The sequence below is a fragment of the Heliangelus exortis genome, chromosome 2 (assembly GCF_036169615.1).
Source record: "Heliangelus exortis chromosome 2, bHelExo1.hap1, whole genome shotgun sequence".
Lineage (NCBI taxonomy): Eukaryota > Metazoa > Chordata > Aves > Apodiformes > Trochilidae > Heliangelus > Heliangelus exortis.
Window position 1 is genome coordinate 261,179 of NC_092423.1, and position 18,562 is coordinate 279,740.

The 18,562-nt window shown below is 52.4% G+C and overlaps 1 protein-coding gene and 1 long non-coding RNA gene across 5 annotated transcripts in view; one reads left to right on the top strand and one right to left on the bottom strand.

Moving 5' to 3' along the window:
• AGAP3 (ArfGAP with GTPase domain, ankyrin repeat and PH domain 3) overlaps window positions 1-18,562 on the bottom strand; it is a 120,065-nt gene that overhangs the window by 34,751 nt on the left and 66,752 nt on the right. For 3 of the 4 annotated variants that reach the window (XM_071734422.1, XM_071734421.1, XM_071734423.1), the window contains exons 9-11: window positions 15,665-15,757; window positions 8,559-8,663; window positions 3,398-3,566 (exon numbers count right to left, since the gene is read on the bottom strand). In XM_071734422.1, coding sequence (XP_071590523.1) covers window positions 3,398-3,566; window positions 8,559-8,663; window positions 15,665-15,757 — 367 coding nt within the window. Of the gene's footprint in view, window positions 1-3,397; window positions 3,567-8,558; window positions 8,664-15,664; window positions 15,758-17,087; window positions 17,218-18,562 lie in introns of those variants that run through there. The other variant, XM_071734425.1, reaches the window with a different exon arrangement.
• LOC139793651 (uncharacterized) lies at window positions 9,454-13,014 on the top strand. The gene is made up of 3 exons (XR_011724692.1): window positions 9,454-9,490; window positions 10,129-10,338; window positions 12,361-13,014. It is a non-coding gene; the product is annotated as an uncharacterized lncRNA (long non-coding RNA).

Consider the following 18,562-nt stretch of genomic DNA (forward strand, 5'->3'; position numbering starts at 1 on the left):
TATATGAAGAGTAACACTTCACAAATCACAAGAAGCATTTACTCTCTTTATATCTGTATCCACATATTGCTTATACCCTTAACATATTCTTAGCCTTCATGCCCATCAGTAACAATATATTCTCATCTCAGTGATGAGGTGCTCTGCTCAGGCATGCTCGTGAAGGTGAGTTCCCCCTGCAGCTTCCCAGGAGTCCAGGGTCACCTTCCCCTCCTTACCCTCCTTATCCTGCTTTTGGAAGGTAAATACAAAATGTTTTTGGAGGAACTTCCCTTAGATGGCATTTCTCAGGGGTTCTCTTGGTCTTCAAGGATACAACCAGGGAGTTGTGTCCACAACTGATATTCTAATGCTGGTTATTTGCATTTAGTTAGCTCCAATCCTGTTACAGAGCCTATGCTTAGTCTCAGCTACTCTGCTGTCTCTGGATAGTCTCTTTGCCAGTAACATTTTAGACAAGAAGCAAAGATAGGAGGACATTACAACAGGAAAGTGGAGAACAAGCATCACAGAAAAGCAGAGACCACTCTGCCAGGAGCTTGTGACAGCCCAGGAGGAGATTAACTGCTCCACAGGTTTCAGTAACCAACAGCTCCAAACTTTGATCAAATCCCAGTATCTTTTCCAAGGCATAAAACAGTTTCTAACTGAGGACAAAACTTTTGCTTCTAGGCAATCTTTGCACCAAACCTTTGAAGATTTACAGCTCTTGAAGACAAGATTTAATATTGATAAAACAAATACAGAATGACAATGTGGCTGAGGCTGGAAAGGACCTGGGGAGGTGGTCCTGACCACCCCTGCTGCCCTGGACTGTGCCTGGATGGTTTTTTATCATTTCTGAGGAGGAAGATTGCACTGCCTCCCTGGGCACCAACCACATGGCATTTGCATACAGGTTCCACAAAACCCAATCCTTAGGTGGACATAAGGCAGCTGCGAAGCCTGACAACGTTCTGAGCCTCCAAAACAAGAGTTTATGATGGGAACACCCACAACCTAAAATAAAAACAACTCTGACTACAGTTAAGCTGCCTTCCTTAATGGTTTAAATAGCAGGGTACAATCATCCATTGAGCTCAGAGTCTTGCAGGTTTCACAAACATAAGCACCTTCCCCATTCATTTACTTAGCTCCAAGTTGTATGCTCTGTACCTACTTTGGAGCTTATTTTGAATCATCACCAGAGTGCTACATCTGTGTATTTTATCTACATGCAGGGCAGAGTCAGATATTCTCTCTTTTTTTCCTTCTTCTCCCCTTTATCTACTACTTCTTTTGATGCCCCTGGAATGGACTGTGCATGTAAGGGACATTATATTAATGTTCATAATATTAATTAGCTCACTTGATGGAGCTCAGCTCACCAAGAAATCATGGACTGCTTGCTTTGAACTCTAAGCACATGTCATTTGGTTTAAACCAGACACTCCTGGTGTAAAACAGCAAATCATCCAGGTCTCCAAAGCTCATGTCCTCTGACAATTAACGGGCAGAGAACTACAAATTGTGAGGCTGTCCTCCCAAAGCATATCTTAGACCCCCGTAACAGTCCTACTCCCAGCCCCAAAGGTGGCAAAACTGCAAATTCCCTGCTAATGTGAACAAGGGCAGACTCTTCACTGACCCCAAATCCTGTACACAGCGATGTGAGCAAATCACCTGAGAAGATTATCATCCTGTCGGTGCACTTACTGTGGTGACTGCATCGTCAGCCACAATCAGCCTTGGAGGCACCAGAGTGAGGTGGAAAAACTCAGAAAACATCTTACCATTTGTGTACCCCAAGAGAAAAACCTTCCGGGCCAGAGCAGACAACCACCCAGAGCCAGACACACACCTGTTCTGCTCCAGAGAAGCCAGTGAACAGGGGGTGTCAAATTCCCAGATTTCCACAGGAGGAAAGACCACCATGTCCATCTAGCTGGATGCCCTGTGCACAGGCACACATGAGCTCGATTAAAGCCTACCTTGTAGGAAGATAACTGATCACATTCAAAAGGCTTCAAGCAATGCTAAGTCCACCAGCTCTCCAGATAAAACTATTCCAACATTTAATTACCCTCCCTGCCAGGAAACTTCATCTCCTCTAAAGTTTAAATTGCTCCAACATCAGTCTCCATGTGCTGCGTCCCCACAAGCTCTGCCAGGCTGGTGGTAAAGCCTTGCACCATGCAGCAGATGCAGGCCACCACGTCACATCTCACCCTGCTCTTGTGAGTACAACAGGACCCAGAGAAATGTTGAAAGCAGGATTATGTGGCCATTTGGCCTGACAAGCTTTCCTGTGGTTTGTCTTTGACTTCACCCTACAGTTCAGACAAGCTTCCCCATGTAGGAGCCTCAGTGCAGGGACAGGAATTGAGGGGTGCTGAGGGTGTACAGCAGTGGTGATGAAATGACAGAGTACAGTGGAGACCATGGCAGGAAACAGGCAGAGTTACACATCCTTGGTCAAAAAAAGCCACTAATTGCAACCCATTACCTGGTCTGCAGGATAATCTTGACTCTATAGAAACAGCAGTTTGGGTTCAGAAGGCTTTGTGATTCCACACCTGGCACCATGTGAATACAGTGATGTCAAGACACCCTGTTCCCTACGTGTGTGTGAGGCTGAGGACCCTGGCCAGCCCCTGGCATTCACCCCAGCTGCACCCCAGCTCGCCAGCTCCAGAAAGCTGTGAAGCACAGACCAGACCCTGGCTGCAGGACACAACCAGGGCAATGAGCAGGACAGAAGGGAAATGAGGATGTGCCCACCCACAGCATGTGGTACCAGATTATGGAGGATTTCTGTTATCGGCACATTATCTGCACTCCCCCATTATCCCCAGGGGTGCTGGGGTACCTGTTCCTTGATGTTTTAGACTGCTGCCCACAGCTGGCTGTGGAAACTGTCCATCCTGGCCAAGGATACCAACCCCAAGCACAAAGTCAAGGCATGTCAATGTCCTGGGAAATTTGGGCAGGACAGCTTCAAGTTCAGCAGACTCCCTGGGCAGGAGATACCTCCTGTGGCAGAAGTAGTAAGGAGTGTAGCAGGAACTACGTGAGAAACCAGAGAGCCTCCCAACCTCTGCTCAACACTCACTGTGGCAGCTGTGCCTCTTGAATGTGCACGCAGAATAATAGTTACAAAACAAACCCCTTATCAGACTCAACTGGTTCCTCTCAGGGAGCTCACACCACTACTTAAAGCCCTCCTGCTCTTTCTTCTGCCCAAGAGAACAAGCAGCACAAAATCCCAACAGCAGCTAACCTGCAGCCCATGCAGAAACACGAACCCCCCTGCCCCAGGGCGCTCCTGAAGAGCAGCAACAGCAAGGGGACAGCAAAGGGACAGTGAGGCAAAGCCAGGCACAGCTGCTGACCCAGGAAGGAACCCCCCAAGGCTCACCTGTGCCTCCAGTCAGCTGGGCGCTGCTCCGCTCCTTGGCCAGCCCGTTGGCCTTGGGGCTGGCACTGGGGGCTGCTGCTGTTGTGGCCCTGGGGAGCCGCTTGCCTGGTACCTTCACTGTAGTTCTCAGCAGATCAATCTCCTTCCCGTGGACGTTCTGCATGTAATCCTACAGCAGAGAGGCAGAAGGGTTCAGGATCAGCCCTGCCCTGGCCCATCACTCTCAGCTCCCCTTTCATCCACACCACTAATACCCAGATCCACTCATCCCCATGGCGAGTGATTAACAGACAGATGGCCAGCCAGGAACCTGGAGGTGACCTGGGAGCTCCTCACATGCTGCTCTCCCTAGACTGAAGTCCCAAGTTAGGCAGGCTAGAGGTAAAGGACCCGAGGGTCCTTCCCTGGTCCACAGCCATCTGTTTTCAGACAACAGGGATGAAAAGCCTTGACTCCAGCCTGCCTTCTTCCCATGACTAGCTGGTGTCTCTGAACTGGCACAGGAGAAGTGCCAGCTCTTACTTTCAGTGCCCAGAACTAGTCAGCTCTGACATGACTAACGTCGGGAGGCTGCCACAGGCAGCTGGATGCCATGACAATCCCATTTGTGAAAGCCTGGCTGGGGATCAGAGATTACATGGAGCAAAAGAGCACATGGGTGGCAGGCAGTTCTTCCCTGTCATCCCTTGTCTTTTTAATCACAGCACTCAGCTATAACAGCTAATAATATAATATAGTAATTAATGTCATACCTGGAAATTCCCTCTTGGGTCACAGTAAGCATAATTCAAGCCAAAAGACACCAACTCAGGATAACTCCTTTCTACATTCACCTGCACAGCTTTACTTTATTCAAAACTTGGTGCTTCCACCATTCCTTCTGGAAGACCAAAATATCCATGAGCAGACTGTTAATATTCTGCTTCCTAATGGCACCTCATCTTTTGGTGAAAACAAGGCTGCAGACCTCTAATGTCTCCTGAGAGCTGTGTCCCATGCCTTCCACCCCTTCCCTGCTCCATAGGGCACTGCAGCTCTCACCTCACGCTCTGAGATGTGTCTGGCTCTTCCTTGGGCTCATGCCCTAAGAAGACATGACCAACATAATCTAAAGAGAGATGCACAGGGGGAACTGCCCAGCCCTGCTCCTGGGCAAAGCCCAAGGGAGCAGGGATTGAAAGCTGAATTGGAGACTCTGGGAGGACTCGTGACGTGGGTGCTCTGCACTGGGGATGGGCACTGCGACTAGAGAGGGGCAGCAGGCACCATCCAGGGTGAGACTGTGGCTGCTGTGGGGAGGCTTGGGATTGCTCCAAGTTCACAAGGAGGTCACCAAAAAGATTAACTCTGAGCTGGTGTCTGCCTGCTTCCAAATACAAGATGAACACATGAGCAAGACCAGTTCAAGAGCAACCCTCCTCCCAGTCCTTGGCTCCAAGAGGCTGTGTGGGCAATGCTTTGGGGTTTCAGGTGACCACCTGCAAAGGTTCAACCTTTCAGCAGCACCTCCACACCTTGAACTTCTCTCTCTCCACAGAACCCTGTTCAGCCAACCTGTCCTGGCAGCAGACCCAAGAGATGGGGCAGCCTGGCAGCACACCCCTCGGGGCTTCCAACCCCTGGATGACTTGACCTCAGATGACATGTGCCCCAGGCAATTCCTAGATAACCAGTCCAACCAGACAAACTGTTTTCAGTTGGGTGGGAGCCTGGTGGCACCCCTGGGCAGGGAATCTCAGAGAGGCTGAAGGATTTTCCCTCACTCAGCACAATTGCTGTGCTAGCCGGCTGCCTGCCGGAGAGAGCGGTCACCAGCGCACTGCTTTTATTACATGCTATAAAACAGCAATTTCTTCCCAAGCCTCCTTGCTAATTACCCAGCCAGTTCTCTCATTTCATTTTATTACTGGAATTAACAACGAGTTCAAAGCGTGGAAAGCTATTAAGATGTGTGATTAAGCCACATTCAATTAGTTTCTACAAACAATTTAATTGATGTTGCAGATAGAATTAACAGAAGGTGATTGTGTGAATGGCTCCACTGGCTGCAAAATGGGAGCTGCTTTCTCTCCAGCTCTGCGCAGCACAGCACAGCCTGGCCAGTGAGCTGGGCTGCACCACACATGTCCTTACCAGCAGAAGCTTGTACTCTCCAAGGCTTTGGAAAAGTGATAGGAAACCACACCAATCTCTTCAGAGAACTCTCTTTTCCTGTCACTGAACAGACTCGCAGAAAGGTAAGAAAAATATAGATGCCACAAGGAAAGCTGTGCTGAATCCAAAGGTCAGGTCCTCAAGCTCTCCTGCCTTCAGCTGCCCACTGCTCCAACCCAAGCCTCCTGCTCTATATCTCTGAAACCTCGGACTGTTCCAGTGAGGAGGCAGAGGTGGCACCTCAGAGCAGGTCCCAAGCACAGCTCCGCAGGACCAAGCCAGGGCCTCCTAATTTCAGGGCTGGACCCAGATCACCTGAGCACTCTGTCAGCCTGTGACTACAAACCCACCACTTAAACCTGACTCACAGTGAGGAAACTTCAAAGTGGGGCTGGAGGTAACGAGATACCAATCCAAAACCAGGTCAAGAGATAAACATCCAGAAGCAGACCAATAGCCCCACCAGGAAGCTTTTGTTGATAAAATCAAAAGTATGACCCAGCCAGAGCCATGTAGTAGTGTCCATCCAACAGGACAGAGACACGTCTGGGGCAAATGTGTCTACTGAAGGTAAAAGAGGAAATGCAGAGCTGCTGATCCCTGGGATATCTATACCTACCCCAAGAGGGACAGGGAGGGAACATAACAGAGATACAAGAGAAGGCTAGGCAGGAATTGCCCTGGATCACACCATTGGGAAAGGCCATTGGGAACATAAACACAGCAAAAGGATGCTCCAAGGCTTGAACATCTGGACAGGGGCTGGCAAAGACTCTCCTCCCTTAGTGTGCAGTTGTGCCCGCAGGGATCCCTCTGCTGCACCCTGAGTCCTGCTGCCCCCCACACGTGGCAGTGCAGGCTCATCCTGAGTAGGACAGGGGACAAGCTGGGACTTCACAGCTCAAGGAAGGAACTGGAGGATGCTGAGTGACTCCTTGAGTGAGGACCCTGTCCTGACCTTACCTGGCCTGGGAGCTGCTGTTTAAATGGAAGCAAAAGGGATGAGGAGGAAGCATATGCCCTGCCTCAGGAACACGGGTTTCCCTTGTGACCCGGGCAGTACAACCCCAAAATGCCCTGCTTGGGTCATCCTGTGAAAGGACTTGGGAACTTGTTTCATGCCATGGGAACAAACCCAGTGATAAACACATTGCAGCATCTCCCAACTCACTCTAGAAGATGTGGAGAAGATATCATGAGACATCCTCTTCTGGACCACCTCTTCATGTCCTCTCCCAGTAGGTCACAAAGCAGATATCCAGAGCAAAGGCAAGACAAAGCAAGGCAGAGGGACTTTTGCTCATCAGAACAGCTCACTGCTCATCAAAGTCTTCCTCGGCATCACAGTAAAATGTAACGTGATGGCAGGTGTCATGGCTCTTGTCCCCTCTTCTCATGGGACAATGCTATGGAGGGAGCAGACCCCCATCTCTGCAGCAGGCAGAGCAGGGCAGCAAGCAGCTCTGTGTTCTGGGTCCCATACAGGTTGCTCTAGGTAAATATATTGGGCAATACAACGCCTATATGGGATGCAAGGTACAAAGGTTTCAGTGACACCTGGGGGAGGAGAGGCCCATCTTGTACCCAGCTTAGCAACGGACTGTGGATCACCAGGAGCATCAGGTGGAAGCAAACCAGATTTTTGCTTGGGGCAATGTAGTAATGAAATGAAACACTGAAGAAGTGCAGTAAGGGAAGCAAGTGACATCAATCTAGATCACCCCCTGAGGAAGAAACAGTGTAAAACGGAGAGAAACCTAGTGTGTAGCAGCAGCATCCAAGAGCAGTTAAACAACATCCCAGAAATTACTGTGCCTCTACAGCTGATTGTAATAATGGCCTGTGATGTTGCCGATGGAAATGTGATAAACCCCCACACACGTGTGAGCACACACGCAGAGCAGGCAGCAGCACCAGCCGCCATTGCCTCCCAGTTTGGGTCTCTAAAGACCAAAAAAATGGGGTTACAAAGTTAGGCAACTGTAGACCCACAGCATGGGGCAAGGATCAAAGAGTACAAGAGAAAAACCTGTTCTCAAGGCTCACACAAAGTACAGAAAAGAAATGCAGTGAATGGATTTCCAGTGTCAGGAGAGGAGGGTCAACAGGCTCATTATGGCTCAGGGGCTGCAAGCCCATGAGACAGAAACATGGAGTTAGAAACGGGAACAACTCTGAGGCTCAGGGCATTGCAGCACCATGGGAGATCAGGGAGCACAGGAGCTGCAACACTCTTTGGTAAACTCCTTGCAACACAGCACCACCTAAACTACCCCATGCTCCCCAGCCACTGTCCGGCTGTCTGTCCATCTGTCCTGCCCCACTGTCTCTGCAGCGGGTGCTATGGCCTCCATGTCACAGGTGTGCCTGTCCGTGGCTCACTGTCTCAGAAGCAAACTGTGCTCAAGAGGGAATGGGGAAGAAGTCATTAGCCCCACAGTGGGGAGGCGACAGAGATGGATGGGGAGGCAGCTGCGTGCCTGAGCCAAGCAGTGAGGAGGATCAGAGATGCATCGAGTGACAGCTCAGCTCGGCAGGCTCTGCACAGCCACCTCATCTCCATTACCCAATACCTAGCAGCCAGGAAAATTATTCCACACCCAAATGGCACCATCAGCCATGGCTGCAAGTTCTCCGCCTGCTCCTCAGCCCAGATGCGGGGAGACACCAGGCCCTGCTTTAATGGACTGAGCAAGGTAAATGGAGAGAAGGAAGCTGCATTTGCTCAGCATAATCATGCATGTTCCTATCAGGTTTTCCCACCCAGCCTGGCACTGCAGAGACAGCCTTCATGAGAGGGATGAGGCTGTCTCCAGCTCCGCTGAATATGCCTGCCCTGCCAGGGGTCCTGCTGCAGGCAGAGACCGGGGCTTTCATCTGCTGCCAAACCCTCTCGAGCACCTCTGCAACTGTGACATCTGCAAGGGAACCTGCAGCCGCAGACACAGCATGAAGGACACAGCTCTGTCCTACCCTGCTCCTCTATCCAGCCCAGCACAATACTTACATGCAGGCTGGGATGGTAGGTGAGGACTCCGTTGTCACACAGTGTCACGTACTTCTTCTTCCACTCCTTGTTGAGAGACTTGCCACTGCGTTTGAGGAGAATGCCCTAGAAGAGAAGTGTCAAGATGCTCAGACCTTGTTTGGACCGGGCACTTCCCGCTCAGCTCCAACACTGCCCCTTGTAGAGCAGGCTTTGAAGACACACGAAGATCAGGCCTCAAGAAAACATAATCTAGGTTGTCCCTCCCAACAGGGTTTTCCCTGGGACTGGTAGGGAAAGGGCTGCTGCTATTCTCACCCACCTCAGCATGCATCCACATACAGCCCACCCCCCTTCTCAGCAATGCCAGTACTGATGATCAGACCCTCTGAGGGAAGTACCAGCTATTCTGCTGTCCCAAATCATGCCCTCTGGTCAACCCTTTCCATGCTGAAGAACAATGCCAACACAAGGCAGAAGCAACCTCATCACCAACTGACATGGCTTGCTCTGTTACCACAGTGCTCACAAACCTTCTTCCATTGCCAAAAGCATAGCCAGAGGGATGGTCAAGGCAAGGACAACCTGGCAGAGGCCAATCAATGGAACAACACTCTGTGATTCAAGTCTCACAAGGGATGCAATTGCCTGCTCACAGTTCTCAGAGATGTCAAACCAATGAGCTAGGGACACACTTCAGGAGGTAGAGCAAGTCCTGGGCAGTTGAGGAGTCAGCTCGACCCCTTCCCTCATCAGGATTTCACATGAGACCCATCCCATGGTCTTCAGGGACAGCATGCTCCTGGGGCCTGAAAACAATCATGCTGACATGCTATGAAGCTCCTTCTTCCCACCAGCCCAACCCAGAACTAACCCAGACCTAGCTTCCACTTATCTGAACCAATACTCAGAGCTTGGACACCTGCTTCTTGCAGCAATTCATTGTGCACCAGGTAAGACCAGAGGAGGAGAGGAAGAAGGCAGATGGGGCAATAAGCCAGTGCAAGGGCTCTAGAGCAGGGACTGGGGAGAGAACATCAAGTATTCTGCCAGCAGGGGAGAAAGGACAGCACAGGGCGACAAAAGTACAGATGAATAACAGAGTCTGGGAAAAAGCTGGATCTACCAACTGTCGGACCCAGGCCCTCCGAAAGCCCTGTCTGGACAAACATCCAGACTGGCTGCTCCTAACATGGCAAAAATCTGGGCCCCAGGCCAGCACCTCCACAAAAACCTGGACAGAAAATCTCTGTCCTGTCAGCCTCAGCATATTTGGGGGGCCCTGTCCCACTGCCTAGAGACTGAGGCTGCTGTGCCTCCAAGACAGAAAAACACAACAAAAAGTTGTAGGGTTTGGCACATGCTGGGGTAACAACGCTGCCAGACATGACCATGAAATCAGCAACAAATGATGCAGAAAAGGCAGAAGTGCTCCATGACCGCTTATGCTCAGCACTTGGGAAGCAAACGGTGTGAAAAGGAAAAGCCTCCCACTCATGCAAGAGAGAGAAAGTTTAAACAGAGTAGCAGAAGCTCAGCTGTGCTGGGGGTGGGATCTGACCCCCTGCATTTAAGGTGCTGATTTTAACAGGCCCTGGGATATGGCAGCAGCCTGAAAGCTCCTGATTTGCCAAGATCTGCAAGGGAAAAAGCAATGACCCTTGTAATTACAGCCACTCAGCTGGACATTTACAATGGGCAAAACTGTGGAAAAGCCACAGCAAGAAGTGATCAGCAAAGAATGAGAGGACAGCAGTGTAACTAATGTCAACCATCGCAGAGAAGTTTGGTGCTACATTTGGTTAAGACTGCACTACCTGATGATAATGGTAACCGTGCTGATACAGCATTTTTAGTTTACTGTAAGGCTCTTAACTGAGCAGCACATGCCATTAGAAACCAACTGCACAAAATCCATAAAGCCATTAATGTATGGAGCCAAAACTGGTCAAGTGAAAGGTCTCAAAAGGTAATCATGAATGAGAACAAGTGTAGTCAGAAATGGCAAATCCCTGTACTTGTATACAGGTCCAGCCAGCCTCCACTTGGTTCATGCTATTTAATCGATGCCTTCCCCAAATGAGCTCAAAAAAACTCACAAAACCAGAAAACCTGAAGATAACAGAGAAACCACAAGGTGCAAATCACTGCAGTGACTGGTCAGTAACACAGACTGCCACGTGGAAAACCGAGCTCCTGAGCAGTGTGTGGACTTCAGCACAATTCATGCAAGGTCAGTCCACCAGCCTACCCGGAGCCTGGGCTCCCTCAGGGCCATCCCTGACACACTCCTGAGCTGCTGCTGCTCAGCTGAGAAGGGAACTTGGCCTGGCAGAGGGCTGTCAGGTCAGGCAGGGCAGGTGTTTCCCAGCTGAGACACTGTCAGAGTGAGCAGAGCTGGAAGAGTGCTTGAAGGCCACATCCCTCCCCAGGGAAGGCTCAGGTGTGCCCATGTCACTCCAACCTCTCCATTAAAACCATCAGTGATGGAACCCTCACTCCTGCCCACCACAGATGGGACCCTGATGTTCCTGCACCCCTATGATGGGACAGAGCACTTGTCCTGTTGCAGTGATCACTCTGAGCAGTGGTGTGGCCACTTTAACATCATCTAAAGACTCTGATTACATCCCCAGGTGCTCTTCTCTCTTTTGGACACTCAGTCCCAAACCCATAGCTCCCATGTTGCAGAATGTGCTGCTGAGAGCATCAACCTGCTTGCCCTGGAGAGTCTCCAGCCATGCCAGAGCACCTCTGGGTATCGGGTACCTGTGTGTTCTCATCACAAGGACACAGCTGGTTCTGCTCTGGTTTTGACCTGCACAAAATGGTCCTCTCCAGCACCACTGGGCCATGAATCTCCTACACAGCATGTGAGAACACTTGTTCCTCCTCATATACTGATATCACACCAGCTGGCCTAGATAAACAGTGGGTTCTCTGTTATCTGAGAATGTTTGTTTGGTATCTTTCAAGCAAACTTGCTCCAGATCAGGCTGAAGTTACAAATTCGGCTCAAAGACGCTGGGTGGAATTCTCTGGCTCCTGGGCACAACAATCCCTCTTGGCCTTAAACCTGAGTCCAACCTACAGTCTGCCCTACCAGCACACACTGCAAAGCAGCCCCCACACTGCAAAACAGCCTCCGCTTGAGGCACCTTCCACTCAATACACCTTGGTGCTACGTAAATACCTGCTTCAACACTTCCAGGCTGCTGCATCTTCTGTCAAGCCCCCAAAACATGCTGTCTGCAGAAAGGAGTTCAGCTACAAATCTGGTACTTTGCAAACTGAAACACAAGCAAAACCAGACCTGGAAAGAGGGAATTGAGGACTGGCAGCCCATTTTTTTGAGCCAGGAGGCACAGGAGTCCAAAATTAGGAGCAGTTACACAGTTTAAGCAAACATCTAATAAATCAGAGGGAGAGGAAGGGGCCCTTAAGGCCAAATGTTGGTAAGAAAGAGCAGAATCAAGAGACAAAGTTCAGTGAGACTTGATGTTCACAGCTTTGAGGGAGACCAAGATGCAGCGGCAGAAGCCAAGAGGATTCTGGGTTTTAACCACATTCCTGTGCTGACTGCATCAGTGTTACAACTCTGAAGCACAGCTTCTTTTTTGATGGCAGAATGGGAGGGGTTTGGCTCAGCAGCACCCAGAGAACTCTGGTTTTCCTGGAGGGAAGCTTCCCAGCAGCTTAGAGAGAAGTGAGAAGGGGTGAGAAGGATGCAGCTGCCTGAAACACAGGGGACAGGGCAGGGGCAGGCATGTCCCCACAGATGGACAGATCCCTTCCTTACATGTTTTGGGTATTCTCTGGGCAGGCATCCCTGGGTCTGCTGAGACCGCTGTGCTGCGTGCCTCAACCTCCCCCTGAGCCTCGTGGAAAGATTTGCAAGAAATGACTCTTCCCTAAGTTTCTTCTTGAGCAAGGAAATCACACGCGAAGGGACGAAGCTGCCAGAGACGAGAGGAAAGAGATCCCAGCCCTCTCCCTCTCCCCACTTTTCCTTTCTCTCCCGGCACTATCTTGGCCAGGGTGGGTGTCTCTGTTCCATGTTCAGATCATGGTGGTGCACAGTAAAAGCAGCAGCAGCAGCAGCAGCAGCAATATGCAGCGTAATGAAGCAGGGAGCGGCGATGGCCCCCAAAGGACTCGTTTACTCCACAAATCTCCCTTCCACTCACTTTTTTGCTAAGAATTTTAACACCAAACTTAATTGTAAAGTCGTGTATTGATTGGAAAATGCAAATGGCAATTTAAATGTAATCTAAGTTCCCAGCATGATCCCAGCTCCCAAGGAGGAGAAGTCACCCGCCTTGGGCCCTACTGGAGTGCGTGGCCCAAAGTGAGCCAGGGCAGGGACCGGGGGACCCTGGGCTGCCTGCACAGCCACTGCAGCCTCCCCAGAAAGAATCTGGTACATGGGCAAATAGCAGTTTTGTTCCTAGCAACCAACAGCTGGGGAAACTTAGTCTCCCGGCCTAATTAACCCACTTCTCAGAAACAAGCGTCCAGCTATGAAGAAGCTTTTCCAAGCTTGCAAGACCATCAGAGCCTACTTATCACCAAACCAACATGGAGGCAAAGGCTGATCCACAGAGTGGAGCAGCCCCAGCAGAGGCACTGGCCACAGTCTGTTCTTAGGCATGGGGAGGCCCCAGCACCCCTGGTCTGATCTTCCCACTGGGGATTTCTGTCTTTTCAAGGTGTGCTTGGGGCATAAAGTCACTCAGAGTTGTTGTTCTCAGTAGTGCTGGAGAAGCTGGTGACAAGTGAGAGCCAGCCACCACACCTGTATGGCAGCATACGTCCCTTCTCAGCCACGCAAAGTGCCTACCCAACATTTCTCCTTTCTGCAACACCCAACCCAGAGTCCCCCACAGCAGATAGAGTTCCTGGCCATCAGACCTGGCTCTGTGCAGACATCCAAAGAACCAAGCACCAAACGAGGCTGCCACTAGTGCCTCATGCCAGTCTTCTTCCCACAGAGCCCAGGAAGAGATGGTGATCACAGTTATCAGGGAAGGAGTCTGCCCCTCCTGCTGCCTCACATTACCCACAGACTTCAGCTGTCTTGAGATGATTTAAGCATGCACCAAGCAGAGGATGCTGCTCCCAAGGTTACCTACCAGTGGTCATGACACCCACCAGCCCAGCAGTGCACATGCTGAGGGGAGTAAGTCAGAAACTGGCCAAGCACCCAGGCAGAAGATCCCACACATCTGCCTTCCACAGCCCTCAAAATGATCAGCTGCTCTGCTCTTTGATGGCTGGGCAGGATGCCATCAGACCATGTGAGAGCGAAACTAGCTAAAGACCCTGCTCCTTTGCTGCCATTCAAAGAGATGTCAAACAAGATCTCCTCAATCTTCCATAAAGAGCAGGTCCCTGTCAGAGAGCAGAGCAATCACCACCTATCCCAGATCTTTGTGATAAGGAGAAGTCTCCAAAGAGACTCTTCTCCTTTTCAGACTGGTGGTACCCAGTCATCACTCCTCCTGGAGGGATGACCTGGCAAAGGGCCAGAGCAGGGATGATGTAGAACTGCAGCCCTCTGATGTCACTCTGCATCTACCACACTGCATGTTTACACCACGCAGTTACTGTCCTGTTTTCTCCTTTAGGAACAAAGCTCTGCAGCTTCCCAAGGTGCTGTAGCACAATGGTTTAACCCAAGCAGCGGGAGAACAGGAATTCCAGCATGCCACAAAACCTCAAGGGACAGGTCACAGCAGTGCTCTGGTCCTAGCACTACCCCAGTGCTGGGCTGACCCTCCATCAGGGCACACAGGCACTGCCACCTCAAACCGGTTCTCCACCAGGGCTGGAGTGGGAGCTCACAGCCTCCAGGACAGTGCTTGAGGGGGCTGGAGCAGGCACTGCCCATCATCACCAACACACCATCCCCCTGAGGAGGTGCCGAGGCAGACAGCTCTGATGGGAACAAGTGAGCAGTGTGTTCAGAAGGGCCAACATCCTGGCAAAAGTTAAAGGAGCCTTGACCCCTGCTCCAACCAGAATAAAAGAAGGATAGGCCTGACCTGGCATGCAGCTTATGTGCCCTATTCTGCACAAACCTTTGGCACTCTGGAAGCAGAGCCCCCTCGTGCAAGACCCCCAGCCCCTCCCCCAGCATCGTTTCCCATGCCACAGTTCACCCCTGCTCCCAGAGCTGACCCTTGGGAACACAGCCTCCTTCCAGCTGTACCCCCTGCCCAGCCTGCCTGGCCCCACCAATGCCTTCCTGTGAGTCCCTTCCCCAGCAAATACTCGGCATGGAACAGTCCCAGGTCCCCAGTACCTGCTGGGATACAGGCTCTGCCTTGCCCCCTCACTGCCCCAGCAGCTTGGCTCAGGCAGCAGGCAGCAAGGCCAGCTGGGGCCATGGGAAGCGAAAGAGATTCACAATGGGGAGCACAGGGTGCAAGGCAGAGGCACAGCTGGGCTGCAAAGCAGTGTAGGATGAGCCTTGCCAGTAGTGCAATGGAGTCCTGCTGGAAACAGCAGCCAGCCAGCCCATGCCACTTGGCTGTCTCAGACATTCCCCAATGCTGCTTTCCAGCTGATGGACAGGGGGGCAAGACATGCTCAGGGTTGGATCCTGGCAGAGGCAGGAGGCTCTGCTGCAGAGCAAGCAGTTGCTCCCCAGTGGCTCATGGTGCACATACCAGTCACCGCTTTCTACTGTGGCCTGGGAGGAGAAGGGGGTCCCAGTCCTGCTGGAGGGCAGCCGGGAGGAGCGGGAGGAGCAGAGGAGAGAAGAGGAGAGGAAGGGAGGGGGGGGCTGGGGCACAGGCACAGGGCACAGATGCCATCTGCTGGAACCACTCCACCAGCCAGAGCAGCCCCCGCTTGGCACCCAGACCCCTCCACACACCACAGGGTCCAGACCAGCACCACTAGCACAACACAGGGTTCCCACCAGCACCCACACACAGTGCTCCTTGGGTCCAGGCAGGTGTGCAGCCATCCACAGGTGCCCAGTGCTGGGTCGAGGGGCACCCAGCTCCTCTGTACTCTCCCATGAGCTCATGCCATCCAAAGACAGCCCAGCCACATTACAACACCTCACAGCACCCTCCAAGGAGCCCACTGTGGCAGGGGTTGAAGGGGAAGGATCGAACCTGCTTCATGGGGATGGCACGCCCGCTGCCGATGCTGTCTGCTTTACACTCCGGCACCTTCTTCTCCCGCTCCGGGTCCGCACCCTTTCGAGACTGGAAGAGAAGAGACACATGTCAGTTAGGGGGGGCACCAGTGAGGGAAACATGCAGCCTCACCATCCCCAGCAGGCTGCCAGACCAGACCAGACCAGACCAGACCAGACCAGACCAGACCAGACCAGACCACTCTCTCCCAGGTCAGGTCTCCCAGCACATGGAGCAGCCAGCATCTCACCCTTCTAGGGACACTCCATCCCTGGCCACCCCACCACCTGTCCCCTGGTAAGCTGTCCTCTCCCCCCACAACGGCAAGCAGAGCTGTCCTCCTATGGGGGCTACCTCTGACCCCCCCCTTCCCGCAGGGGCACACAGGACATGGAGACAGACAAAGATGGCATGGGATGCAGGTGGAGCATGGATGGAAGCAGGAGAGGCTCAGGCAGTGAAGGAACTCACACCTCTACTAATCCAACAGATTTATTCTGTTAACACACTTGCACCATACAAAGTAGCACAGGTCACCGGGCAGAGATACCAGCCCCTTACAAAAGAGCATGGACAATAAATATCTATCACACGTCTAGAGAGTTGAGAGCAAAACCTGCCAGCCCCCAAGGGCGGCTGCAGTGAGAGCAAACTCCAATAAATACAATATGAAATATACAGTCTGTTGAGCAGAACTCATTCAAAGTGCTTAGGACAGAGGAGAATATCAAGTCATACACGGCATGGAGCACAATCAATACATTCAGAATCACAACAATGGCAGAAGGGCAGCGGCAGCGTCTCTCTGGAGTGTCCTACACACCCCCTCAGTCCGGGAGCGCCCCATGTGCTTTGGATCAGAAAGGGATGGGAGACCCACACGCCTGGGACACCGATTCACTTTGCTTTTGGGCCCAGAACAAAACAAAGAGATTGAAAGAGAAGAAAACTAAAGAGACATAGATGGCTGCTCTGCTGCGAGGAGGAAGAGGAGGAGGAGCAGAAGTCCATGCAGGCTGCAGGAGGTGCAGGAGGGAGGAAGGAGCTGAGTGCTAGCGGCAGGCGCTAACAGCAGCTCCAGAGGCAGCAGCAAAGCGTCTTTTGGCCCATCCAGCTCCACTTGCTGCTGTCGCCCATTCCCGGCGGGTCTGCAGGTCTTCCCATCCCATGAGGGTCGTCCGCCTGGCATCCCCGAGCATGGAAAGTGCCTAGACAGCATCCAGCAGGCCCAGAAATGTCCCAGCTTAAAGTGCAGGCGCAGGCCGTCTCAGCGCTTCCTAGACTTTACATTGGGGGGATTTAAAAGGCTCCTGCGTGTCTCCGAGGGGGGGACCCATGCTGGCTGGAGGGCGGGCGAGCCTCTAATCTTAGATCAATCCCAGTGCCCATCCCTTATCCGGCCCTGGAGAGGCAATGAAAAGTGAGAGAATTTGTACAGAGGTGCCGTGTGTAACCACCTGGATCTTCTAATTTGGAAGGAGTTGGAAAGGCCTTTTTGTTGATGAAAAGTTGGAAACAGTGGCACATATCTGCAAATATCGAAAGAATAAAGAGTTTGGCAAGTTATACTCAGAACACGGACACGAGTCTGTCAGTGATGGGTGCCAGCAGACAGGTGGACACACAGGCCAGGGAGTGGGGCGCCAGCGGCAGCAGCAGTCAGGGTTGGGGGTCCGGCTATAGGGGGACAGCCCAGAGTCTGTCTCCACCTGGTGGTCTCGGGCACGCAGACCCCCGCCTCTGTGGCAGGAAGCGATCAGCGTGGGGAGCAGGAGGGGAGCAAGAGCAGGAGGGGAGGGGAGGAGGAGGAAAAGGAGGACAAGAAGGAGAAGGTAGAGGAGGAGGAAGAGGGCTGGGCACCAAGGAGCTGGGGACAGCTTGGGACAGGGGCTGCAGCTGCTCCCGGAGTTGAGGGGAGCACAGTCCTGCGCCCACCTAGGGGACCCCACGAGGATGGGGGCTACTGGCCACACCTACTCTGCCTGGGAGAAGCTAGCAGCAGAAACTCAGCCTTCCTCCCTTTTCCTGCTCTCCCTGACCCTGTCCCATCATGGGAGAAGTTGTTGGGAGCTGCTGCTGCTGCCACAACCAAATGGGGTGAAGACTTCAACGTGAGCCATGTATATGCACTGGCAGAGGAGCAAGCAAGTGAAGGTGAGTCCCGGCAGCACGGTGACCTAGCGCCAGCCTGATGATCACGGTGAGCCCCGCAGCAAGAGCAGCAAGCTTTGAGCCTAGAATGAGCGAGCAAGTGAGAGCCCCAGACGGATGATGACGTCCACAGCAAAATAAGCATAAGCCCCACAGCAAGCTGCCCTTCTCCTCCCACAAGTGACCTGAGCACGGGGCTGCAGGAGGAGTGAGAGTGTGAGCACGAGCTGACGGCAAGTCCAGAGCCTATGGGTGAGCAGAGGATGGGTGGCAGCACCTGGGTGCACAGGTGCAGAGCAGCAAGCATGAGTGGCGGGGAGGGAGGGAGGGAGGGAGGGAGGAGGAACATCCATCACTGCTGGAGTGCAACAGCGAGCATGACCATTGACAAGAGGCGACCTACAGGGTGCTCTGGGGAGGCGTGAGCACGCGGAAGGGTAGGGCTGGTGAGGAAACAACCATGCGTCAGGAGTGGTGGCTCTATGATGAAGAACCTGGGAGGAGGATTAGGAGGGTGGCTGGAGACAGCCACGCTGCCAGGCAGCATGGGATGTGCACAGGGGACCAGCCAGGAACACGGGTGTACAGAGAGCTGGGAGGTGTATGGGATGCAGATGGTTGGGAGCATTCAGGACATCAGAGAAAGAGCTCCCAGACGTCAGAAGCCAAGGGAGGTGGGTACACTCCCAGCACAAGGAGCAAGGGACTTGGGGATGCCAATAA